Source organism: Aquarana catesbeiana, linkage group LG03, assembly GCF_042186555.1.
Source record: "Aquarana catesbeiana isolate 2022-GZ linkage group LG03, ASM4218655v1, whole genome shotgun sequence".
Taxonomy (NCBI): domain Eukaryota; kingdom Metazoa; phylum Chordata; class Amphibia; order Anura; family Ranidae; genus Aquarana; species Aquarana catesbeiana.
Window position 1 is genome coordinate 577,517,699 of NC_133326.1, and position 27,551 is coordinate 577,545,249.

Below are 27,551 nucleotides of genomic sequence, written 5' to 3' on the forward strand. Positions count from 1 at the left end.
GGTTTGCAATATGTTTGTATTTTAATTGTCACCTGTATGTACAATTAATGAGCAACAAGCCCCACAATACTACAGAAGGGAAAATAGTTGGGCATATGCTTTAAAGACCTCAGGAGGTGCCACTAGTGGAAGACTGGCCTTTGGTGTAATTAAAACATCCAATTGTCAATTAAAAGAGAAGGTTTTATCAGAAAGAAAACTGTCAGAAGTACAAGAAGAATGACTAAGAATTAAATGACTTAATAAAAAGTATAAAGTTAAAAAGGATTGTACTGAATTTGCTGCATTAGTCACTAAACTTTCACACACAGGTGGAGTAACAAAACTGGAAAATCGGTCTTACCACGGGGAGCCATATATACGGAATCCTCGCACTGTCACCTCAGAATCTTGGAGATAGATGCAGTTTGTGAGCAGCGATTGGACATTCTCATAATTCTCTGGCTTCAACTTGGACACGGAAGGAAAATAGTAGAAGTCTTGTTTGATTAAGTCCGCCATAAACTCATGGTCAAATGTTAGCTCATGATTTCCTGCTATGACAACCTTATATTCATATGGAAGACTTCCTAAGAGAGAAAAACATTAGAATACCTTAGACAGCCTTTCTAGCAGAATTTTCCAGTCCCCAAGAAAACATCTGAATACATAAAACACTCTGAAACTCCTTACAGAAACTGAGCAACTCATCCACTGTTTATATTCTTTCTGCACAGTAGCTTCATTCCCAGAGATTTGCAGGAAAAAGACCTGTCTGATATAATGTTTTGCTGATTGCTGACTGAGTGCTGTGTAGTGGTGCAAGCTGGGGAAAGATATAAATATTTGGAGGAAGCTTCCAAATGGTCTTTGTCTCTTGGATTTGTGCCAGTAGAGGAGGCTATGTTGGAGGACTTTGCCTCCCAGGCTTGCTGCCTGGGGAGGGTCTTGTCTGGAGAAGGGCCTGGGTTTGGGCTTAGAAGAGATAGTCTGCATAGCTAGAGCACCAGGGGAGGAAACTTTGCTGCTGAATAGTGTTCTGGAGAGCTGGTACAAGCTGCTGCCAGTGGGCATTCCAGGCAGTTCCGGTGGCTCATCTAGGGTTACTCGGGCGGTGTTTTACAATCTAAAGAGAACAGATTGCCAGTTCTAGTTTAAAGGCCTTTATCTCTGTACAGAACAGTGCTGCCTCTCGGTCTCCTGTGCACAGGCCGTTTTCCCACTTTATGAATCCTGTATCACAACCGCCAAGCTACTGATAGAAGCCGAAGAGTATGAGGAAGGATCGCACCCAGGAGTTGGCGTTTTCATCACCCCGCTCAGCATACTAAGCCTACCTGACTTTCAACGCAGTACTGCTTGGGGGTCCATTGGATCTGATCTAGCCAACATTACAGATGCCGGTATAGGTTGTTGGGAGACCATAAATATCCCCTATGCTTGGTGAGACCACCGGTGTGGTCATTTGAGTCGCTAAGGAGCCTCATTACTCACTTGGGTGCATTTAACTCTTGGGAGACTGGATGTTTTCATCGCAATTCTTGGATCAGCTTCTTTATTATGCTTATGGACTTTGACTTTGATTTGCACTGTGTGTGATGGGACTTTTTCTATATTTGCTTTTTTTTTTCATTTGTTGTGATCAATATCACCTGGATAGTATTTAATAATTAATACGTAATTTTTCATTTATTCACACTTGGATTGTTTTTGGTGAACCAATATATTTTTTTATTTTGTGGCACTGTTTCATGATACATTGCGGTTTATATATCATTTTTATGTTTTTTTGCTTTAGTTTTTTTCTTTGTCATTTTTCACATTATTGCTCAAATTATTTGAGTTTATTGTGTGTAATATAATTAATAATCATTCTAAAGTGACTGTCACTAATATTTTTCTACCCCGTAAACAGTTAAGGATTCCGCCCTGATATCTGAAATGTGGGTCCCATCTCCCAAAGATAAGGGGGTGCTACAAATCCATTTTTTACATTTTTTAGATTAACTGACAGGGGCTTTAAACCTTCCCTAACTCTTTCCAAAATGTAAAAAAAGGTTTTGGCTTTATATACACTTTAAGAGGGCACCTTTTACTAGGAACACATTTAACTATTACTAGATACGTCGGAAGTTATCAATCTAGTTCACACTCACTATAGCTACATAAGAACACTAGCTTATTATAATAGCAAAATTTTATTTTTTAAATACATTTTGGAAGCCATGCTCTCATTGGTATAATGTTAATAGAAAACGTTAACATTCTCAATTTAGACATGATGCACATCTGTACTACCTATATTTATATATAACCATGTACACTTTTACTGGATTTTCTACTCTTTCTTTATTCTTCATTCTATTCTGTATTTAGTTATTTTACCTGTTTGTTTACATTTTTGAAAAAAGATCAAAAGGGCGCTAACTGAACAATCAAATGAAATGTGAACCACAATATTTGAGTGAATTAATGAATAAATAAATAATTACATGAATAAATAAATTAAAACATCCAATATATGATCAAATTCATGCAATTAAAGTGTGCACAAAAAAAAAAAAAAAATTGCAAACAATAAAAATATGTGATAAATTATCAAAAATTAAAGTTCATAATATCTGTGCTTGATCACTCTAAAATTAACTCTCCAACACTGTGATCCTGAAAATTTTTAAAAAATGATTTCTTCATCGGTTTAGGCCAACATGCATTCTTCTACATATTTTTGGTAAAAAAAATAAGTGTATATGGATTGGTTTGCGCAAAAGTTATAGCGTCTACAAAATAGGGGATATATTTATGGCATTTTTATAATTATAATTTGTTTTTACTAGTAATGGCAGTGATCAGTGATTTTGCAACATTGCGGGGGACAGATCAGACACTTTTGACACTTTTTTGGGACCATTGACATTTATACAGCGATCAGAGCTAAAAATAGCCACTGATTACTGTATAAATGACACTGGAAGGGAAGGGGTTAACACTAGAGGGGCGATCAAGGGGTTAAGTGTGTCCTAGGGAGGTGTTTATAAGGGGGGGGAGTGTAGTGACAGGGAGTAGAGAGATTGCTGTTCCTGATCACTAGGAACAACAGATCTCTCTACACTTCCCTGACAGAACGGGGATCTGTCTGTTTACATTGACAGATCCCTGTTCTGGCTCTCTGAGGAGCGATTGCGTGTCACTGGCAGACATCGATACACAGAGGCATGCCTCCAGCTCTGCAGCTCTCATTGGTCCTCTTATGATCCCCCTTCCTGGCAAACTCCCAGGAGAATGAGAGAGAGAGCTGTGCATGATGTCATAAGCCTAGGCTTTTTAACAGACAAGAAACAGGAAGTGGGCTGTATAAGGTATTTACTGGCAGAAAAAAAATGTTTTACTATCCAAAGTTAAAACAACAAGCGCAGGAGATTTAATTTATGGAAAGATGAAAAAAAGGTCTGCTTTAACCCCTTGCCACCCAGGCCAATTCTAACACTTGTCTCCTACAAGTAAAAATCATAATTTTTTTGCTAGAAAATTACTCAGAACCCCCAAACATTATATATATTTTTTTAGCAGACACCCTAGGGAATAAAATGGTGGTCATTGCAACTTTTTAATGTCACACGGTATTTGCGCAGCAACTTTTCAAATGCTTCAAGAATATAAAAGAAAAAAACCCACTAAAGTTAGCCCGATTTTTTTGTATAGTGTGAAAGATGATGTTACGCCAAGTAAATAGATACCTAACATGTCATGCTATAAATTGCGCACACTCATGGAATGGTGCCAAACTTCGATACTTAAAAATCTCCATAGGCAACCCTTTAAAATTTTTTACAGGTTACATGTTTAGAGTTAGGGGAGATCTAGTGCTAGAATTTTTGCTCTCGCTCTAACGTTTGCGGCGCATGTAACCTGTGTGTATCTGGCTCTGATACTAGCCAGTGCCTCACCAGCCGCTGACCTCACCGCACGTACCTGGTCTCTTCTATATAGATCATATACATATTTCATATTATATTTAATTGCTACACACATCTTTTTTTAATGCATGTTACCCAAAACATTTTTTACCCAGAAGTCAGCACTGGGTCATTGCGGAGACACACTGCAACAAAAGTTTAATTTCTTTCGTAGGGCATGTGCGGATGGCTTTGGGCTTGTATTTATAGCGCTACCCCCCCCACAGGAGCCGCTGGATATTGAGTTCCCCTATTGCTGCTGCACTGGGCAAGACTTCTGTTCAAGCTTCCTACTGTCCAGATTCTCCCATGCCACACTCGATCTACCACCAGACTCTTCCACTACTCAAGCTCCATCATATTTAAGGGTTGACCCAGCCACCTTGCCAGCGCCTTCTGCCTGGGGATTGGCCAGATTCCCTCAAGTATGCAGATCAGGACCTCTTACCCTCCGCCCACTAACTTCCTGAAGCTTCTCCACTCCTCTACAACCAGGTGGAGGTATCAGAGACCTGTCCTGCAGAGCCCTTCAACCTGACCTGGAGTAACCTGACCCAATAACAGACTCACATACCTACCATGAGTCAACAAAATACATTTACCTGCACTAGTTGCACACTAGATTGCGCTACATGGTAATAGGAGTATGCATCTTGTGTCTGAGTTCTTTGCATTAGTGATCAGTTAAAGATAATTCAGAGATCATTCAGAATTCATTGACAGATGTATTTCAACGCCTTCTGGCCTACATTGTATCTCCTTCCAAGCCTTCCGAGCTTTTGCATTCTCATTGACTTAAGGCTCCGTGCACACTGGCTTAAAAAATGTTGCTTCTACAGGAGTTTTGTGTTCTGCCTGTAGAAGCAACTCAATCTTATCCTATGTGTCCATGCACATTAGGACGTTAAGAGGCATATTTCGTTGAATGTTTAGAGGCAAAAAAAACCCCATCTGGATCGTGTTTCTGATTGGAGCTTACTGGCAGGAAGAACGTAAAACTCTCCTAAACTTGTCTAGACTTTGTACAAAAAATGCTCTATATGGGCTTTTTTACTCCCAAGAGAACAGACATTCTTTTAAGCCCAGTGTGCACGGAGCCTTATAGCGAAAGAAGTATTTCTGACTCAAACAAAAGTCCATCGACAATGGCAGTATAGTTTATCCTTACACGTTGAAATGCAAGGCCTGCAGCTTTTCTAACTACTATACTTTGCACACATGGTTAGAAGGAAGACAGACCTTTAGGGTCCATGCACACTGGCTTAAAAAAAACACTTCTACAGGAGTTTTGTTATTGCCTGTAGAAGCAGCTCGATGTTATTCTATGTGTCCATGCACATTATGATGTTTAGAGGCATATTTTAAACTCTGCGTTTAGAGGTAGAAAAAAAAAAACCTTCTTATTTGCATTTTTGAATAGGGATTTCTGGCAGAAAAAACACTAAATACTCCTAAATAAGCCTAAACATGTGAACTGGCTTTTTTTGTTAAGCCCAGTGTGCATGGAGCCTTATGCCGTGTACACACGAGCGGACTTCTCGTCGGGCTGAACTCCGAAGGACTTTGACGGAGTTCCGACGAAACGGACTTGCCTACACACGATCCCACTAAAGTCCGATCGTTTTGAACATGATGACGTACGACCGGACTATAAAAGGAAGTTCAATAGCCAGAAGCCAATAGCTGCCCTTGCATCCTTTTCGGTCCGTCGGACTAGCATACAGACAAACGTTTTTTTGGCTAGGAATTGGGTCCGTCGGAAAGATTTGAAACATGTTCTATTTCTAAGGTCCGTCAGATTTTTCAACAGAAAAGGTCCGATGAAGCCCACACACGGTCGGAATGTCCGACGGATTCGTTCCGTCTGACCTTTTCTGCCGGAAAATCCGGTCGTGCGTACGCGGCATTAGCTTCAGTTTGGTACTTCCTTTTAACAAAAATATAGTGGAGGATATGTAGTTGTTAATTGGGATGTGGAATTATTTATCAAGGTGTCCAAAATATAAATATCTGTGTTTATATTCAACAGGACTGCAGGGACTGGGCTGCGGCATGCATTTGTAGTATAAAGTTTATCTGACCGGAGGTGTTCTTTACAAAGGTTGTGCTGCCCCAGCCAGGACCACAAAGTGAACATTGCCAGATCAGTTCTGAAGGTAAGTATTTTACTGACTTCAATCAGGGAAGCACAGGAATTAATTAAAAGACAAATTCAATAAAAGATGAGTTTGTCCTTTAAAGTTATACATTTTTTTTACTTCTAAAAGGCAACAAAAATTAAAAACGTCATCTTAGTAATAGTGTCTTTAATAAAAGCTGGACAAATCTGATGCAAAATTTAGAACTGAGAACTTCACGCCTACAAAAAACTGTTTCATGGGCAGAGTTTTTAATGAAAAATTATTTACTTATCTTCATTTTTTATACCAATAATCTTCCCACATGTTCAAAATGTATTTAATATAGCAGAAAGAGGAATATGTATAAATATTGCTTTATTAAATATAGAATGTAATGTGAGCATACAGCTGCTAAATAATAGAGAGTGTTTTTCAGATAATAGTCAGATCATTTATATCCTTGGGACTCCATCCCTGCATTTAGTTCCTGGGTCTGCACACATGCTGTGTCCATTATGAGGGGCTCCCACCACCCCTGCACTGAGTTCCTAGGTCTGCACACTTGCTGTGCCCATTATGAGGGTCTCCCACCATTCCTGCACTTAATTTCCAGGACTGTACACTTGCTGTGCCCATTATCAGTGGCTCCCACCATCCCTACATTTGAGTTCCTGGGCCTGTACACTTGCTGTGCCAATTATGAGGGGATCCCACCATCCCTGTGCTGAGTTTCCAGATTTAAACACCTGCCGTGCCCATTGAGAGGGGTTCCCACCATCTCTGCTGGATATTTTTTTATTTTATTCATGGAAAATATAACTAGACAACACAAAAGTGGACAGGAACACCCAAACAGGAACAGTGAAGGGAGTTATTGCAGGGAGTTCTCACTGTTGGAGCATCAAAGACCCATAAGAAATCAGAGACTGTCTCAACTAACTAAGCTCCCCTTAGCTAGAGTATCATTTTGATTGACCTGACCCTTTACTATCAAGGACAATTTTGGCTCTGACAGCAATAAACATACAGTAGGTGCTTTCTAGTTCAGTCTATTTTTAGAGGAATCCCCACCACCTCATTTCCCAGAAGATTCAGGAAGGCTCTCTTGTGCACTGACCGCTTGGCATTAGTGCACTTGACCACTAAAAGCGTTGAATTAACTGCAGAAATGAATACCCAGATTCCACTCACCCAGCCAGTCATTAAATTTTTTCACTTCACTAGGCAGTCCGAGCTCTGTAAAATCTCCAGCGTGTATTAGAACGTCCCCATATGGCATCTGCATGAGATCGGTTCTTGAGTGGGTATCAGAAATACAGACAAATCGGGTGTAGCCAGGTGGTTTGGGGGCATCATGGGGTACAGGATCCACCCTGGGAAAGAGAAAGCATTTAGTAAACTGCAATCTTTACATCCCTCAAAGTCTGGATAGCAGGCTCACTAAGTCAATAGTACAGATAACAAATGGTGCTGTATCCTAGCTTGGCATTTGTATACTACAATTCTGCCAAAAAGCATTTCTTTTCAGGTTAGAAGACAGTCCGTTATATAAGGCCATTGTGTCTGTTTAGACATATTGAAGCTGCAGATTGAAGTGTCCTGTTCTGATGTGCTTCCTTCCCAGTAGTGTTATGTCGCGTACACACGATCAGAATTTTCGTCAGAAAAACCTTGGATGGTTTTTCCAACGGAATTCCGCTCAAGCTTGCCTTGCATACACACGGTCACACAAAAGTTCTCTGAACTTTCGACTGTCAAGAACGCGGTGATGTACAACACTACGACGAGCCAGGAAAATGAAGTTCAATGCTTCCGAGCATGCATCAAATTGTTTCCGAGCATGCGTAGGAATTTTGCAGGTCGGAATTGCTAGAGACGATCGGAATTTCTGATAGGAACTTTTTCCGTTGGAAAAATAGAGAACCTGCTCTCAATCTTTTGCTGACAGAAATTCCGCCAGCAAAAGTCCGATGGAGCATACACACGGTCGGAATTTCTGACCAAAAGCTCACATCGGACTTTTGCTGGTGGAATTTCTGGTCGTGTGTACGGGGCATAAGAAGCATGAGGGTGTCACACACTAGTATGTACAGGCCATCAAAAAGTTTATTTCATATTAAAAAATCCAACACGTTTCAGGGTTGAACACCCCAATCCTCATTCATCAGGATTTATAAGACAATAGTAGCTAGGAGAGAATTAAAGGAATTTGGTTTTGGACTGCAGTTACAGAGACAGTGTTGTTGTGGACAGGATCGTATGGGCACCTAAGGACAGACAGCCTATAATATCCTGTCCACATCAAGTCCATCTCTATAACTGCACTCCAGGGCCTAATGCCTTCAACTCCCTCCCAGCTACCGTGATCTTATAAGCCATGATGAAGGGGAAGTGTTGAACCCCAAAAAACTGTTTGAAATGCACACAATACATAGAGCATAGGTACTCAACTTGTGGCCTTCCAGCTGTTGCGAAACTACAAGTCCCATGCAGTGGCGCTGCGTCCATAAGGCCGCCCCCTCTCTCCAGACACCCCTTCTATCACCAATAGATAGATTCATGCATTACATGAATCTATCTATGGCCGCCGCTGCCACCCCCTATTCAGCCACCCGACACCTTTTCGGGAGAGCCGGGGCCTGAATTACAGCAGCAGGGAGGTGTTTTTGAAGCACCTGATTAGAGCCATAGGCTCTAATAGGCATCAAAAAGGGTAAATAGCGAGCGCCATGCTTGGCACTTGCAGTTTACCCAGCTGTGTTAGAAAAGCGAATAAATATTCGCTTTCCTAACACTGAACCGCCTCTCCGCCAATCAGGTGCTCGGGTCTGTTACCCGTCACCTGATTGGCTGAAATGACAGGCACTGTGATTGGACGCCTATCAGGCATCCAATCATAGGAGAGGACGGGAGAAAAAGACATCGAGGACATCGCTCGCCGCCTGCCGCCATCACCTGCTGCCCCATGAAACAGGGTAAGTGGCGAGCAGATGGGCACAGTGGGAGAATTCGATGGGCACAGTTGGAGCATTTGATGGCACAGTGGGAGCATTTGATGGGGCACAGTGGGAGCATTTTATGGGGCACAGTGGGAGCATTTGATGGGGCACAGTGGGAGCATTTGATGGTACAGTGGCTGCGTTTGATGGCACAGTGGCTGCGTTTGATGGCACAGTGGCAGCGTTTGATGGGCACAGTGGCTGCGTTTGATGGGCACAGTGGCTGCGTTTGATGGTACAGTGGCTGCGTTTGATGGCACAGTGGCTGCGTTTGATGGCACAGTGGCTGCGTTTGATGGCACAGTGGCTGCGTTTGATGGGCACAGTGAGGCTGCAATTGATGGGGGTTTTTTTCAGTTTGTTTGCGCTCCCCCCAAAAATTTTGAGCACCAGCCACCTCTGGTCCCATGAGGCCTTGCAAGGCGGACAGTTCCATTTTCAAAAGCAGAGGCATGATGGGACTTTTAGTTCTGCAACAGCTGGAGGGCCACAGGTTGAGCACCCATGACATAGAGGGATTATTCATGGTACAAAATTGCAGGCGACATAGAGTCAATGTACTCATGTAACCTAAGTGGTAGAAATATCATGTATAGACTACAGATCTATGTTAAAATAGACAAGTGCTTAAAATGTTACTGTATTGAATTGGAGGCATAGATGGTTGGCTTCTTAAGGCCTGTACTTGATAAAGATAGAAATCAGGTAAGCGTGACCTCAAGAAGCCCAAGATGAGACATAAACATGTAGGTTGGTGCAGTTTGTGTCGCCTACTGTAGATTGCACTCGACCGAAGCAGCAATGCAAAAGGGGAAGAGAGTTGTGAGGAATTTGGTTCCTCTATGACTTTCTGCAGTCACAGGGAGAAAGCTGTCTGATTGGACATAAGAGCTTTAGCATACCTCTCTGTACAGTGGAATGAGTACAGAGGAGACATAATTTTTATGTTCGCTAAGGTCTCCAAGATGTTGAGGAAATACACCATGCTACAATAAATCTTTACAGAGTTCAGCACTCCCACACCATATAAATACCTCCCTGCAGTGACTTGGCATCCTCCCAGCCTTCTAATTTTTAACGTAAACCCAAACTGAGCTACTGAGTCACTGCTGGGAGGGGGAGTAGACCGAGATAAGCACAATGTTTGTTTACAAACATTGTGCTTGTATCAACTCATCTTCAAGGTTCACAGGAGAAGCACTTTGGTTGTTCAAGCTTCAGATTTAAATATGTATCAAACAACGTTTAAAAGACTTTAACACGTAAAGCTGATTTGATATTTTAGCACCTTTACTTACTTAACATATAAAGAAATATATAAACCATCAGTTTCTAAATTTGTAAACACTGAAATACCTTATAATAAAAGTGACCAAAACTTGATCCCAATGTGCCCTAAAGGCATGTTGAAAGAGGTCCACTGTGATATCTAGACCCTTAGTCCCTAGAAATGACACGCTATTATTGGCAGCTGTGATAAAAATCCACAAATGCATGCAATCGGCTTCAGACGACTATTAAAATTTGTTTCAAGCTGCAATCCTTCTGCAGACTCCCTCGATGTGACAGATTAAAATAACTTCAGTACAGAACATCTTCTACCTTGTGAAGTGAGAAAGCCTGTTTTGCATATTTTATTGGCAGCTATTGGCATTTCCTTTTCAAGAGATTTAATTTGTGGAGGATGCCGCTTTATTACCCAAGATACGTCCATCTCTGTATAAAAGGGAAAGGAGATAAAAAGGCATTCAAAGGCTCTACCAGTTTTTTTAGTAGTCAGACCTGTAGACTCTCCAAAGCCGGACTAAATCCCAGGAGCCAGGTAGCCAATAGCCTGAAAGTTAGCGGTAACCCTCTGATAGTTATTGCCCATCCTAACGTTACCAACAGAACTCACTACATCACTCTTGAATGAGTCTGCCGATTTCCAGAATTAACATAAAGACCCAATTTTATGAAAAGTGTTGTATTTTGGTGATTTTATGCAGCTAAAACATATATTGATTCAGTATTATGTATAGTATTATTCCGTGTATGAATGTAACTTTATTTCACACACCGTTGTTTATTTTGTTTTGTTTTTTTTTATTGTGTTTTTTTCCCACATTTACATGCAGGTCAAGTTGTCCAGCAAAAGTGAAGGTGACAGGGGTTTAAACAAGCTATAAGGGCTGATTCACACCATAATTTCATCATTCTGTATGCATTTTTGCATGCACATTTAGATGTGTTTTTTTTACCTTGACACCTGAAAAATCTTAGGACAATAGTTTTCAATATCCTTTGCAGTGCATTTACATGTGTTTAGGCCAGTTTTGACACTAAAAAAGTGCAGCAAGTTGTACTTTTGTTGAAAGCACTGAGACTAACCGCACTGGCATGAACTAAGGCCATTGGAATACATGGCAATTACTGTACATACAGTCTGGATACATTTTTAAAAAGCACTGGAAAGCATCTGGTGTGAACCAGCCCTAAGATTGCTGGAGCATTCACAGCAACTTTTTTTTCAGTAGAAAGAGATTTATCATTCTCAGGAATACTACCGGTACATCGAGCCACACCAGAAAGACAGAGGGAGATTAGGGAAGTAAACAAGTGGCTGAAGAGCTGGTGTAGTAAGGAGGGGTTTGGGTTCCTGGAGGACTGGGCCGACTTCTCAGTCGGTAACCGGTACTATAGAAGGGACGGACTGCACCTAAATGAGGAGGGTGCAGATCTGCTGGGAATGAAAATGGCCAAAAAGTTAGAGGGGTTTTTAAACTAGGCGATGGGGGGGAGGGTCCAGAGACAGAGATAGCCAGTGCGGAAGATATTCCAGAGGGTAGTATTGGGGGCATTAGTGGTAGGTTAACCAAAGCACAAAAACACAAGGTGAGTATAGTAGCAAGTCCTAGTTGCAATCTCGAAACACCCAATACGAGGACAATATGCGACTGGTCTAAACTATGTGGCATGTTCACCAATGCCAGGAGCATGGCGGACAAGATGGGTGAATTAGAGATACTGTTGTACAAGGAGGATTTGGATTTTGTGGGAATTTCAGAGACATGGTTCAACAGCTCTCATGATTGGCTGGCAAACATTCACGGGTATACCCTATACCGCAAGGATAGAGAGGGTAAAAAAGGGGGAGGGGTATGCCTATATATCAAGAATAATGTACAAGTGAATGTGAGAGATGACATCACTAAGGGAGCTAGAGAGGAGGTGGAATCCTTATGGGTAGAGCTCCAAAGGGATGAAGCTAAGAGGAAAATAATACTTGGAGTATGCTATAGGCCCACTAACCTAAGGGAGGAAGTGGAGACGGATCTCCTATCACAAATTGGATTAGCAGCAAGGATGGGAAGTGTTATCATAATGGGGGATTTTAATTATCCAGACATAGACTGGGCGGAGGGAACCGCGCATTCATTTAAGGCTCGCCAGTTCCTTAATGTCTTGCAGGACAATTTTATGGGTCAGATGGTAGACGCACCAACTAGAAATAAAACATTACTGGATCTACTGATTACCAACAATACAGACCTGATCACGGATGTGGAAATACGGGACAATTTAGGTAACAGCGATCACAGGTCAATTAGTTTCAGTATAAATCACACAAATAGGAAACATAAAGGGAATACAAAGACACTGAATTTCAAAAGAGCCAACTTCCCTAAACTACAAACCTTGCTAAAAGGCATAAATTAGGATAAAATATTAGGAACAAAGAATATGGAGGAGAGATGGGTTTGCTTTAAGAGCATATTAAATAAGGGCATTAGCCAATGTATCCCATTGGGTAATAAATTTAAAAGAGCGAACAAAAATCCTGGATGGCTTAACTCCAATGTAAAAATGCATATAAAAGCAAAGGAGAAGGCCTTCAAAAAATACAAGGTTGAAGGATCATCCTCAGCATTCAGACTATATAAAGAATGCAACAAGAAATGTAAGGGTGCAATTAGGACGGCTAAGAGAGAACATAAAAGACACATAGCGGAGGAGAGCAAAAAAAATCCCAAAAAATTCTTTAAGTATGTAAACAGTAAAAAAGGGAGGACAGACCATATTGGCCCCATAAAGAATGAGGAAGGACATCTGGTTACAAAGGATGGGGAGATGGTGAAGGTATTGAATTTATTCTTCTCCTCAGTCTTCACGAGTGAATCGGGGGGCTTCAGTAACCAAAACTGCAGTGTTTATCCTCATGACACAACACAGGAAGCACCTCCATGGTTAACAGAGGACAGAATTAAAATTAGACTTGAGAAACTTAACGTTAATAAATCACCGGGACCAGATGGCTTGCATCCGAGGGTACTTAGGGAACTCAGTCAAGTGATTGCCAGACCGTTGTTCCTAATTTTTACAGATAGTCTACTGACTGGAATGGTACCAGCTGATTGGAGAAAAGCCAATGTAGCACCAATATTTAAAAAGGGCCCAAAATACATCCCTGGGAATTACAGACCAGTTAGCCTAACATCAATAGTATGTAAACTCTTGGAGGGGATGATAAGGGACTATATACAAGATTTTAGCAATAAGAACCATTAGCAGTAATCAGCATGGATTCATGAAGAATCGTTCTTGCCAAACCAATCTATTAACCTTCTATGAGGAGGTGAGTTGCCATCTAGATAAAGGAAGGCCCGTAGACGTGGTGTATCTGGATTTTGCAAAAGCATTTGACAGTTCCCCATAAATGTTTACTGTACAAAATAAGGTCCGTTGGCATGGACCATAGGGTGAGTACATGGATTGAAAACTGGCTATAAGGGCGAGTTCAGAGGGTGGTGATAAATGGGGAGTACTCAGAATGGTCAGGGGTGGGTAGTGGGGTTCCCCAGGGTTCTGTGCTGGGACCGATCCTATTTCATTTGTTCATAAACGACCTGGAGGATGGGATAAACAGTTCAATCTCTGTATTTGCAGACGATACTAAGCTAAGCAGGGCAATAACTTCTCTGCAGGATGTGGAAACCTTGCAAAAAGACCTGAACAAATTAATGGGGTGGGCGACTACATGGCAAATGAGGTTCAATGTAGAAAAATGTAAAATAATGCATTTGGGTGGCAAAAATATGAATGCAATCTATACACTGGGGGGAGAACCTCTGGGGGAATCTAGGATGGAAAAGGACCCGGGGGTCCTAGTAGATGATAGGCTCAGCAATGGCATGCAATGCCAAGCTGCTGCTAACAAAGCAAACAGAATATTGGCATGCCTTAAAAGGGGGATCAACTCCAGAGATAAAACGATAATTCTCCCACTCTACAAGGCTCTGGTCCAGCCGCACCTGGAGTATGCTGTCCAGTTCTGGGCACCAGTCCTCAGGAAGGATGTACTGGAAATGGAGCGAGTACAAAGAAGGGCAACAAAGCTAATAAAGGGTCTGGAGGATCTTAGTTATGAGGAAAGGTTGCGAGCACTGAACCTATTCTCTCTGGAGGAGAGACGCTTGAGAAGGGATATGATTTCAATTTACAAATACTGTACTGGTGACCCCACAATAGGGATAAAACTTTTTCGCAGAAGAGAGTTTAATAAGACTCGTGGCCACTCATTACAATTAGAAGAAAAGAGGTTTAACCTTAAACTACATAGAGGGTTCTTTACTGTAATAGGGCGTACACATGGTCGGACTTTGTTCGGACATTCCGACAACAAAATCCTAGGATTTTTTCCGACGGATGTTGGCTCAAACTTGTCTTGCATACACACGGTCACACAAAGTTGTCGGAAAATCCGATCGTTTTAAATGCGGTGACGTAAAACATGTACGTCGGGACTATAAACGGAGCAGTGGCCAATAGCTTTCATCTCTTTATTTATTCTGAGCATGCGTGGCACTTTGTCCGTCGGATTTGTGTACACACGATCGGAATTTCCGACAACGGATTTTGTTGTCGGAAAATTTTATCTCCTGCTCTCCAACTTTGTGTTTCGGAAAATCCGATGGAAAATGTCCGATGGAGCCCACACACGGTCGGAATTTCCGACAACGTGCTCCGATCGGACATTTTCCATCGGAAAATCCGACCGTGTGTACGGGGCATTAGAGTGGCAAGGATGTGGAATTCCCTTCCACAGGTGGTGGTCTCAGCGGGGAGCATTGATAGCTTCAAGAAACTATTAGATAATCACCTGAATGACCGCAACATACAGGGATATACAATGTAATACTGACACATAATCACACACATAGGTTGGACTTGATGGACTTGTGTCTTTTTTCAACCTCACCTACTATGTAACTATGTACTATGTAATCATGGAACTATGAACTAAGTACAAAATTACATATATGGCACAGTCTATTGCTAACTCTAGCTTTAACACAGAGCTTTTTGCTTATTTTTGTTTATTTTTAACCTGTTGATCCATTACTGGGTGGTGCTTCCTTGGTTGGCGGTAGAGGCAGGCGGCACATACAGACCTGATAGACAGCCCAATGGCCCAACTAAAGGAGTGTACATGGCACGCTGCTGCTAAGTGCAAGGAAGTGGCTTAGTGTTTTCAGCCTGTAACAGGACATGCTGAAGCTGGCAGAATCTCCTGGTAAGAAATATTGTAAAGCATTCATAAAAAATTATGTAGCGGTATCCCCGTAGGGGCTGCTAAGTGATGTGGCCCACCTGTCACCCTGCCCGACCTGGCATTTATTTTCCAGTCACTTTTGAGACAATGAACAGTCCATATGATTGTTTTGTATTTTTATTGAGGGATTTGAACTTGGATAGGGATAGGAATATATGGGATGCCCAGTAGAACAAGCAATTGGTTGATTGTATATCAATCATTTGGGACAACAATACATACTTGGCCACTCCAGTCTCCTTCAGCACATCTCTTGCTTGCAGACTGTTACTTTGTCTCTCTCTCTCCTGCACAACACTTTATTCCAGGCACAGCTAGCACATGGGTAGGCCCAACCCTGACTCAGTCAGGCCTCAGCAGCTGCCTTTTGCAGGCAGGGACCGCGTATCCCCTTTAGTGTAACAAAAATAGAATAGGAAGTCTTTAGTGCTAGCTGTCCTATGGTGGACTACTGTTCCCAGTAAGCCCTCTTCAGGCACTGGGCTTACTCTAGGTATTACAAGGAGGCCTGCCCCCTGCCAATTCTAGTCGGGGATTGGTCAGGGCTCCCTGGGACACCCTAGACTGCTCCTCGCCACTTTCCCTCCTCCTCCTCTAGAATCCTCTAGAAACAAGAGTGAGGTGACAATGGAGTGATGCTGTCTGTGAGTCATCAGCACCTGCTCTAGGCAACTCCCAGCCCACACAGATCAAAACAAACAGGCCTAACTTCCAGCTAGGCCTGCTTAAATTTGCCTGCTCTCACAAAAATCCTAACTCTAGCACCTACCTAAGTAGAGGGTGCTACATTCACCCCCCACCAAAATTCAGCTGGTCCCGCAGCTGGGAAATCTTCAAAAATGGCTCCTGGGCCCAGGAGCAAGGGCATCCCATAAAATAAAATGGATGGGGAAAAGGGAAACAACATGAATGGGGAACTGTGCAAATAAATTTCGTACAAAAATATATGAAGATTTCTGGTAGGTATTTACATCTGCACAGAGAATATAATACACGTCAGACTACAGGTCCCTGCAGCTAACAATAGCACATACATATACACATTTGAGCCAGAGCATCTCTCCCTCGAGAAAGATACTGTGCCTGCAGGAAATTCTTGTCTCCAGCTGGCGGGGATGCACAGCTGTCCCATCTGAGAAGAACTTAAGAGAAAACAAAAATAACAATGTCCTACACTTCAGATCTATCTGTACACGATTTCTGTTGGAAGGGGGTTAGCATCCTACCAACAGAAATTTCAAGAAATGAATTCAATATAGCACACACATTATTTTTTTCTGTCTTGTTCTGTCAGGAGGGGGCTATAACCTGCTAACAGAAACCATAGGGAAGAAAAAAACATGTATACAGGGTGGATAGTTCTTTTCCGAAGTTCCTGATGGGAGGGGCCCCTCCCCGGACAAACAGGCTCCTTGAAAGTTAATGTAGGAACAAACCTCACCCAAATTTCCTTGCATTGGGAAAGTTCCTCCATCGGGCACAAAGGGTGGCAGGCTGGTTTGTTCCTGCAATCAGAGAAAAAGGACACATTCTGCCAATCCACTGCAGTCTATGTTTACACACATTGTGGCTCCTCACAGTCCTCTTAAGTGTAAAAGCGAGGATCGGGCAATCTCTTCCGGTTCCCTCCTTCTTCCTGACTGGAGACCGAATAGCTCTGCGTGGGCCGACCTGCGTACTCGGTCTCCGTAGATGGATCTCCCTTGCCACCCTTGCCACCATTCACCCTGAATGTCTTTAAAATGGGCCCAGACCTCACTCTCCGGCACCCGCAGTTGTTCACAATGTCCATAATCTGGGGAGGGACATATGGAAAGTCCAGGCCCCACTCCAGGGCTACCTCCAGGGCTGTACTTCTCGCTGGGATCTGGAAAACCGTGGTAATTCTCTAGGGTTTCCTTTCCCCGGCAGAACACAGGTGTCCTGGGCCCTAATGACCCACTGATGGTAGATGGGTGCTCTGGTCTGGGTGGTAGAAAGCCTGTGTAAGAAGAGCTGCCTGCTACTGGTCAGGGTTCCTGCAGCTTTTTCGGGTCCCTCCACTGGCTCTGGTCTATCTCCACTCTCAGACTGGACTTCCAGGACCTGGGAACCTCCTGTCTCCCATTCCTCCTCTGGGCTCTCACTAGGGGAAGACCACTCTGCCATTCTCTCCAGGGACCCAAATTTGGCTTGTAGTCTGGGGGAACCCCAATCAATGATCTGGCCCTCGCTCTCCCTGTCCAGCTCACCTGAAGGCGCACCTTCCTCTGACACTGGTTCCCTCTGGACTAGGATGGCAAGGGGCTTTTCAGGCATCCAGGTTAAGGTGGGTAGCAGCCAGCTACCTTCCGTCATCTTCCTCTGCCTCGTGGTGTCTGCTGCATGCAGGAAACTTTTTGTCTCCTCCAGGGCATGGCACCACCCCCTCACTTCCAGACTGGCTGGCGCCTGTGGAACTGATAGGCAGACTCCTCCCTGGGCATGCTGCTGTAACCCCTTGTTAAACAAACTGAATTTGGGCATGCTGATGCTAGCAGGACTTGTCCAGGCATGTCGCTCGGCACCGACTGTGCCCGAGCAACTGGGAACTGATGACCATTGACTTTTCTGGTGGTTGCCAGTAGCAACAATAAAGTTTGTAGCCAATGTCCTACTAAAGGGCACTGTCTCAGCACAGTCCCACCCGCAGGTACCCGCAAGTGGGGATTGGTCAGGGCTCCCTGAGACACCCCGGATTGCTCCTCCCCACATCCCCTCCTCTTCCTCTAGAATCTTCTAGAAGCAAGAGGGAGGGGACAGTGAAGTGATGCTGTCTGTGAGTCATCAGCCACTGCTCTAGGCCACTCCCAGCCCACACAGATCAAAACAAACAGCTAGGCCTGCTTAAATGTACCTGCTCTCACAAAAATCCTAACTCTAGCACTTACCTAAGTAGAGGGTGCTACAATTACTTGCTTCAAAAAATGGTATACAGTGAAGTATAATGATTAAAAAACTGAAAAATTGAATTTGAGTTTACTTTTTACACTTTTAATGAATGATCTCTATCATAATGTTTCTAGAACAAGCACATTTTACCGGAAGATCGGTAATCTCCACATCTGCAGTTCTAATAAAATGATTGTGATAAAGTCATCTGATAAAGAGGGCAATCTTGTTATTATGGACACGGACCAGTACGAGAAAATGTGTTATGATATCATTCTAAATACAACTTGGTATAGGCCAGCCCCAGCGTCCCATATCAATTACTACAGGAATAAGTATGGAGACATCATAGCGAGGGCAAAAAACAGGGGCATTATAGATCAAAAAACTTTAGAATTCTTGAATGTGACTAACTTTACCACCCCCACTTTTTACGCACTACCAAAAGTGCACAAAAGCCTGTCTTGCCCTCCGGGCTGCCCCATAATTTCTGGTTGTGGCTCCTTGACAAAGAAGGCAAGTCAACTGATTGATGAATATCTGTACCCACATGTCAAGGGCTTATTCACATATGTTAAAGATACTATCGAACTGCTGAAGATCACAGATGGACTTGAGATACCTCCGGGCTCTTTGCTGGTTGCGATAGATATAGAGGCCCTATACAATTCTATACGGAGAGTGGATGTCATACATGAATTTTTGGCCGAACGCGATCTCGACTTTTGGAAATACAATGAGTTTGTTCTAGAGTTACTGAGTTTCATATTAACTCACAATATTTTCACTTTCAAGGGTTCCCACTACCTCCAGGTACAGGTTGTTGCTATGTGCCCCCTTATACGCAAACCTGTACCTGGAGGGGGTAGGAACGTGACCTGTTTTTGGGTGAGTCCAGATCAGCAGAGAAGAGTCAGATATTATCATGGAACCGTTATATTGACGATGTCCTTATGGTGTGGGCAGGATCAAAAGGAAGTTTATTGAAATTTTTGGAAAGTTTGCAAATCAATACATACAATTTGTAATTCACTTATGCCTTTGATCAGTCCAGGATTACTTTCCTAGATGTGGAGATTTTTCTAAACAAATCAGGAGTAGTGTGCTCTACTCTATACAGAAAACCGTCAGCGGGCAATGGTTTGCTACATGCTACTAGCTCGCATCCTGAGGGGCTGATCAAAAGCATATTGTATAGTCAATTTTTGCGTGTCAGATGATTTTAAAAGGGAAGCGGATATGCTGCGCGACCGACTCCTGATCAGAGGTTATCGCAGGACATGCCTAAAGAAGGCGTTCAACAAGGTGAACAGCCAGAGCAGGCATGCTTTGTTGTACAAACCGAGGCAAGACACATCAATAACCTCCACACATATCATAACCAAATACAATCGACAACACACAAAAATACGGAACATTTACAAAAAATGTTGTTACTTATTGACGGCCGATCACAGAATCTCAAGATTTGTCAAGCCTTACCCGGAAATTACATACAAAAGGTCCCGATCTTTACAGGACATTCTAGTGACCAGCCACTATGTAGGTACTGATACAACTAGACCTCAAGTTCGTGGTACGTATCGTTGTGGTAGGTGCAACTTCTGTTCCTTCATTCTTGAGGGAAGAAGTGTTACACTTCCGGATAACAGGTCATGGACCCCCATACATAGGACCAACTGCCAGTCAGTGGGCTCAGTCTATATAATGAAGTGCTCCTGTGGAGCCTTTTATATAGACAAAACAAAGCGCCCTCTTTAATGCAGAATAAGAGATCATGTATCTCTTATCTCGAAACACAGAATGGAAACACCCATTAACCGCCATGTAGGACTATACCACAACTTTAACCTCAAATTTATTGGCTTCTTTAGTTTGGAGCACTTACCCCAACAGGGACATGGGGGTGACATTGCTCCAATGTGGATGTGGCCTCCATGTTAGGCTGGGGGAGCATGTAAACAACATAAAAAATGGATTAAAAACGCACAATGTATCGAAGCATTATAGATTGGTTCATAATAAAAAACCCAAATGTCTCCAGTTCTGGGGCATTGAACGAGTGACCAAACACTGGAGAGGGGGCAATTTCCTGCGACAAATTAGTCACAGGGAATCTTATTGGATCCATGACACAAAGGGCTTAAATGTCGGATTCGGTATAAATTGTTTTATTTCTGATCGTTAATGTTTTTTATGATAATTTTTGCTGTATACTAAGTAGGTTAATTTTGTTATTTTACTTGTCATTTGTCATTAATTGTGGTGGTCTGAGGGAATTAGCAGGGACGCTGGTGCTACGGTGTTCTATTTTTATTTATTCAATCTATTTTCATTTATTGTTTACAAGTATTTTTGTACTATGTCAAGTTCAATGGGGAATCAGCTTGTTATTGTCAGCGCTCCGTAGCTTGGGAGTTACTATGGTGACGACCTAGCATTGGTAGCTATTGGCTAAGCGGATCAGCTGACTTTAGTTATATTAATGGGTGCAGTACGTTCATACATCACCGCTGATGAAGTCCCGCCTACTTTATGGGACGTAACGCGTACGGACATCACATGATACGTTCGTGACATCACCCGCGTCCCGATGCTGATTCCCGCAGACATGCCGTTTCTATGACTGCTTTGATCCTTAGCACTGAGGCACAGTGCTACGCTTGTGAGTTTTTATTCTATTTTAAATAAACAAACCTATGATATGATATACAGAGAGCACTAGATATTGCTTATTTTATTACATGCATGTGCGGATTGGAGTTGAAGAGGATTTTATATTCAGACTGTCCCTCCACTGCAAGTTTCAATGTGTGCTTACTGACCCAGTAATGGGAATGCTGTATGAGACCTGACTGATTCACTCAGGGGTCCATTACATGAGGTGAGGGGCCAATCCTTATGCTGGTGGAGGGTGTCACAGAAGTCACCTTTTATTGTGTTTTTCTTTATTCTCAACACTGGAAGCTTATCAGTGCCTGTTTGGACTTCTTCCACAAAGTTATTATGGCCTTTTTCAGTTCTTTTAGTTTTTATGATATTAGTTTAATTTAAAGCGCTGTACTGCCTTATATTTACTTCTATTCATGCACTCCTTTTTTTTCCTTCCCCCTGCTCCATGCAGGTGTGCTGCCCTGTACATGCTCCAGTTCCCTTGCCTTAGATCGTTTGGACGCCCGAGGATGTGCAGTGAGATTGGGTGCCTCATATGGGGTTTCCGGTTCTGCTGCATGTCCGCTCTGAGGGTTCCTATGTGACACAGTCCCCCCGGGGTACAACATCATTACAGCACACAGACACTCACACCCGGAGATGAATCATCATCATCCGGGTGTTGTCTGCACTGCATCCTTGCGGTGTGGTCCTGTAGCGCGTACCGGCAATAACACACTTCCGGTATCCCGGTGACACTCTGTGTCTCATGCACCCTCACGTTGTGTCCGCGTTTGCGTCACCATAGCGTGACGTCACACACCGCGTTTTGGTGCCAACGGGGTTGGATATTTAAACCCGTCATGGTGGTGGCCATGCTGGGAGTTCCTGGGAGCTCTTGAGACAAAGGCGACGCTTTTATAGGTAAATTCTCTGGACCAATGGATCATTAATCCCCTTTTATGCTTTGGTGTAATCAGCCCACTTATGTTTTCTTTTCTTTTTTCTTTTGCTGGTTTACATATAGGTTCAGTTTTGCTGCCTTTCCACCTGGTCATCGGCTGTGTTTACCGTCCATTTTTCTGCCCTGTGTGCCTCCACCATCTTATGATTCTTAGTGACCGTTGGCGGGTGGGGGGGTTTTCACAATAGGGGACACTGGCATTAAATAATAGAATAATTTTTAAATAAGTGAAATTCTTCTATGCCAGTATGTAATCAAGGACTATTTACCTGCCTCGCCCACTTGAGCCCCCAGTATGTTTATACATTTGTGCAACGCTTTTATTGGAGGTGAGTACGGTTCATGTTTATTTGCTCCCCTCCTGAAATCTCAAAGATATTTTTATACACGTTACGTGTTACAGGTATTACTATAAGTTTTTGAACATTAGCTACATCCCTCCCTACGGGTGATTTGGCTACGTTTTGAACCGGAGTGAGGTCAGGGAGTGCCCATCTGCCCAGGAGTACCACCATTTGAATACACTCTCACCCTCCAAGGTATGGGAGGATTTTTATATGTGGGGTCGGGGTGGTCGGTGGTATTTGGGAGTGGGGGCTTAGCGGTTGGGGGTTGGCTTGGGGTGTTTTTTTTTTTTTTTTTTTCAGTTACGTTCTTTACATTTATGCATATGTTTATAATATGTAACACAAAATTGTCATGTATTAATATCACATTCTTTCTTTTTTCTCTCTATACACCTAAAGCTGTGAAAAAATGTATGTTCTTATGGTTATTAGATAAAGCGTACTCCCGTTTTCCTGATGAAGCCACACCGGCGAAACATATCGAATATTGTGGACGCACTAGTTGTATTTGTATGTGACTACAGATCACTGTCATTAATAGGCAAATGTGTATATACCTATGACTGTGTTTTACACTGTATTCTCTACTTTTTATCAATTTCTTGTAATAAACGAACTAACTTTTTAGATCTTGGTATACATATTTTTTTTTTTTCATACAAAATGTACCTTTAAAGTCCCCTATCCGTTTATTTGTTGTTTCCAGTAATCTCCACAGGCTGTCCTAACAGTGAATAAACACACACACTCTAATCAGTCTGATCAATTGTTCACCCGATTACCATGCCCTGATCGTGCACACACATGCAGAGGCATATCTACATTCAACAGATGTGCGTATGGCATGCTGACCAACTGTCCTGAATTTCCCTGGACATTGCCGGGATTTAGACCCTTTTCCCAGATTTCGCCATTCCCGGGAAATGTCCCGGGAAATTCTTATTTTCACGTTTTTTTTTTTTCAGCCGCCGCTAGAGGTCCGTGGCCGATGGAGACAATGTCTCCACCGGCCGCCATTTTCCCGAAGACCAAAACAAACAATTACTGTTATGTAATGGCCGGGTGGCTGCCAATAGAATTTAAGCTGGGTCACCGCCAACCTCCTGCCCCACTGTCATCTGTCTGTGACCTGATGTGGGAAGGGGCAGGGGTGGGCAGCACCGCAGCTCGATTGCTAGTGGCAGCCACCCGGCTATTTTGCCCTATTCTGTTTAGTAATGGTGGCGGAGAGAGTCTCCACTGCTGGGAATGCCTGATGTAAGGAAAGGAGGGGCTCGGCATTGGGGGATACCTGGTGTAAGGGAGGACTCTGCTGGCAATGCTTGATGTAAAGGAGGACTCTGCTGGCAATGTCTGATGTAAGGGGGGACTCCGCTGGCAATGCCTGATGTAAGGGGGGACTCCGCTGGCAATGCCTGATGTAAGGGGGGACTCCGCTGGCAATGCCTGATGTAAGGGGGACTCCACTGGCAGTGTCTGATGTAAGGGGGGACTCCGCTGGCAATGCCTGATGTAAGGGGGGACTCTGCTGGCAGTGTCTGATGTAAGAGAGGACTCTTCTGGCAATGCCTGATGTAAGGTGGGACTCTGCTGGCAATGCCTGATGTAAGAGGGAACTCCGCTGGCAATGCCTGATGTAAGGAGGGGCTCCGCTGGCAATGCCTGATGTAAGGGGGGCTCCGCTGGCAATGCCTGATGTAAGGGGGGGCTCCGCTGGCAATGCCTGATGTAAGGGGGGACTCTGCTGGTAATGCCTGATGTAAGGGGGGACTCCGCTGGGAATGCCTGATGTAAGGCGGGGCTCCGCTGGGAATGCCTGATGTAAAGAAGGACTCTGCTGGGGGCACTTGATGGCATCTGGTGGCAGGCGACGTGGCAGGTGACATACTCAGGGCTTCCACTGATTCTGCATTATGGTGAGTTGAATAATTTCATTCTATATTACAATGTAATAATATAAATAATGCACTTCAATCATCCTGACACCATACCAACCTTGGTGCCAGGATGATTGACGTGCTAACACCAGGTGTTTGGAGTATCTTTATCTGCTGATTGTTAAACTTTCTGGAATACACATATTTCTATTGTGTAGGATCTGGGCCTGCTGTCCCTCCATCCCTCTTTCTTTCTGTCTTTTTCTCTCTCTCTTTCTCTCCCTCTTTCTTTCTCTCCCTCTTTCTTTCTCCCTCTATCCCTCATTCATCTCATACCACACCCCTTCCAAGCCACGCCCATTTAAGACACGCCCACTATTCCATGCAAACCACGCTCATTTCCACTGCCGTGCGCAAAGCGCGCCGCATGTTTCTGTTATGGTATGCCCCACCTACAAATGAATGCCACACACCCTAATTATAGCAAGGCTCCGCCTACATGCAAAAAAAGTGTCCTGAATTTTTTTTTTGCAATGTTTGCAACTATGGTATGGAATGTCCAAGTTGTGGGTGGCCATGTCATCCCCTTCCTGCCCAACATTGTTTGACCTTAAAATCAAAGGAGCTAGATGTGAGATTGTTGGCTGAACAGTGGTCGCATCCAGTTAGATGCAGTCACTGTTTGGGTGTTATGACAGCCAAGGGTGGCACCCATCATAGTACAATAGCCAGCAGAGAAGATGTGTCCATCCATGCTGTTTAGCATGGATGTGGGAATCAATAGATTTCTCTCATTCACCCTACAGGTCTAAATGAGAGAAATTTAAAAGGGTATGGCCAGCCTTACTTAAATAATTAAAATCTCAGCCTTAGATAAAAATAATACACATACTTAAGGAGCACATGGGCTTTACTTTTCAAAATCAGGAGAACAATCCAGGTTCACAAATGTATTATCGAGGTACAAAAGTGTTTAAAGTTACAGCAAATTACAGCTTCTTACTTATGGAACTATTGGTGGAGCAATGGTGTGACATTACCCAATGTGTTAAGGTCATCCTTAAAGTCTGAGAAGATCTGCTAGGGAAGTTTTCTATCTGCTGTGATAGGGTAAGCCCAATTTTGCAATTAAGACAAGAGGTGTCAAAGATATAGTCCAGTGGTGCTTAAGATGTAGTACCAGCTCACATAAATCTCTCTCAAGCACTCAGTTCAAAACCATTTTCTCCCTACTAATAGGTTCTTTGGTATTGAAGGATTAGACAGGGATAAAATTGGTATGCATGCACCAAAGAGATCTGTTGGCTTACTTTACTAAGACTGGCCATACACCTATAGATTATCTGCAGATTTTCTATGGTCAGATGGAAAGAGTGGAACAGATTCCTCCATCTACGCTGAACTGTGTGGATGGAAGAATCTCCCACTGGCCCAAGCTTCCATATCTTTCTAGTCGGCCCGCTAGCTCTCACAATACCTGAACATTCTGATTGGATGCAGGCATTGTTTAGGTTGAGAGCCAGCGGGGCCGACTAACAAGATACTGAAGCTTGGCTCAGTGGGAGATTCCTCCATCCACACAGTTTAGCATACATGGAGAAATCTGTTGCACTTTTTCCATCTAACCATAGAAAATCTGCAGATAAAGGTGTATGGCCAGCTTAAGACTTCAGATCAGGATAACAATCCAGGATCAGAATCATATGGTTTAGGACACAGTCCAAGCACAAAGCTTAGGTTAAAACAAAGTACATTTCCTGGTGCATCGTGGCAGCATACATATGGGTTGTGACTCCACCCCCACAACCTGATAGGACTGGTTAACTATAAATCAAAGACAGACCCAGCTCACAGCATTCTCCTTTTTTTCCCTCACCTGATCAAGACTGGCGTTGCGAGGTATCCCTTACCGCTTGTCGCCCCAGCCAGGTTCAGCCTCTCCTGGGTGGAAGTAATTCCTGTACAGATTCTAAACAAGCTATATGGTTGGAGCCCCATTCTGGGGGGCATATTTCAGCCTCTCCTGGGGGGAAGTCCTTCCTGTACAGTCTCTAAATGAGCTAGATGGTTGGAGCCCCATCCTGGTGGTGCAGGCTTCTCAAAGAAAGCTTTAAACAAGCTTTGACGTAAGTGAGAGCGTTTCCTTTTGCTTGCCATATGCTTTTTACTTCTTTTCTCTGTGTTATGGGCGTTTGCCATTTCCAAGATGGCTGCAGCAGTGCAAGTACACTCTGAGCATGAGAGGCAGGAAGTGATGCGGCCTCTGTGTTTCCTGGCTAGAGCTTTTCCAGGATGGTGATCTGAACATGCTCAGGCACTGATATCATTGCTAATGGCAAATGTGAGTTCTAAATGGTTTATGGCATTGTTGGGGAACAAATGGTGGAGCTCTCTACTCATTAGGGTTGCCACCTCATCTCTTTAAACCCGAACACATATGATTTACACAGGTTCTGTGGCTAATTAAGGTGGTAATTAAACTCACTTGGTGCCTTATCTGCATTAAATTAGGCTCAGAACCTGTGTAATGATTATGTGTTCAGGATTAAAGGGATGAGGTGGCAACCCTACTACTCATGCATGCTGGATGCTTATGTGGTCATTGTTTGCAGGTGTGTTTTCCCTTTTTATGGCATTCACCTGTGTTTTTCCTATCTCCTTCTCAGTGTTTCTATAGGATCATTGTGCTCTTTATGGCATTCACCTGGGCTCTTCCTATCCCCTTTTCTATGCTTGCTCTGGGATCACTGTGTTGGGCTCAGTTTCTACTAGTGTGACTTGTCACTGCAAAGTCACAGTGCCAGCTCTGTGGACAGCTCAGAGCTGAGTGTCTCCTGAGGTTATTTGCAAGTCAGCAATATGGTCCTCCCAGGACACCTTCATTACACTTTAATAAGTGAACCCGGCTCGTGACAGTAAAATTTGGAAAATTCATGGTGCATACTTGCGCTACTGATGATTACAACATTTTTCTTGCTCCTTCCCGTATGGCGAGTTAGTCCCCATATGTATGCTGCCATGATGTACCAGGAAAACGGAAAATTGTATACTCACCTTTCTGTCATTTTCCTTTCCTGGTGCATCTTCATGGTAGCATACAGATGCCCACCCAAATGGTTAAAGTTACAGAGAATGCTGTGAGCCGGGTCTGTCTT

At 43.3% G+C, this 27,551-nt stretch overlaps 1 protein-coding gene across 1 annotated transcript in view; it reads right to left on the minus strand.

The window, feature by feature from the left end:
- The window catches only part of MPPED1 (metallophosphoesterase domain containing 1), a 141,888-nt gene that overhangs the window by 60,173 nt on the left and 54,164 nt on the right, over nucleotides 1-27,551 (minus strand). Inside the window, exons 3-4 of the mRNA XM_073621948.1 lie at nucleotides 7,247-7,428; nucleotides 344-569 (exon numbers count right to left, since the gene is read on the minus strand). Coding sequence (XP_073478049.1) covers nucleotides 344-569; nucleotides 7,247-7,428 — 408 coding nt within the window. The remainder of the gene's footprint in view (nucleotides 1-343; nucleotides 570-7,246; nucleotides 7,429-27,551) is intronic.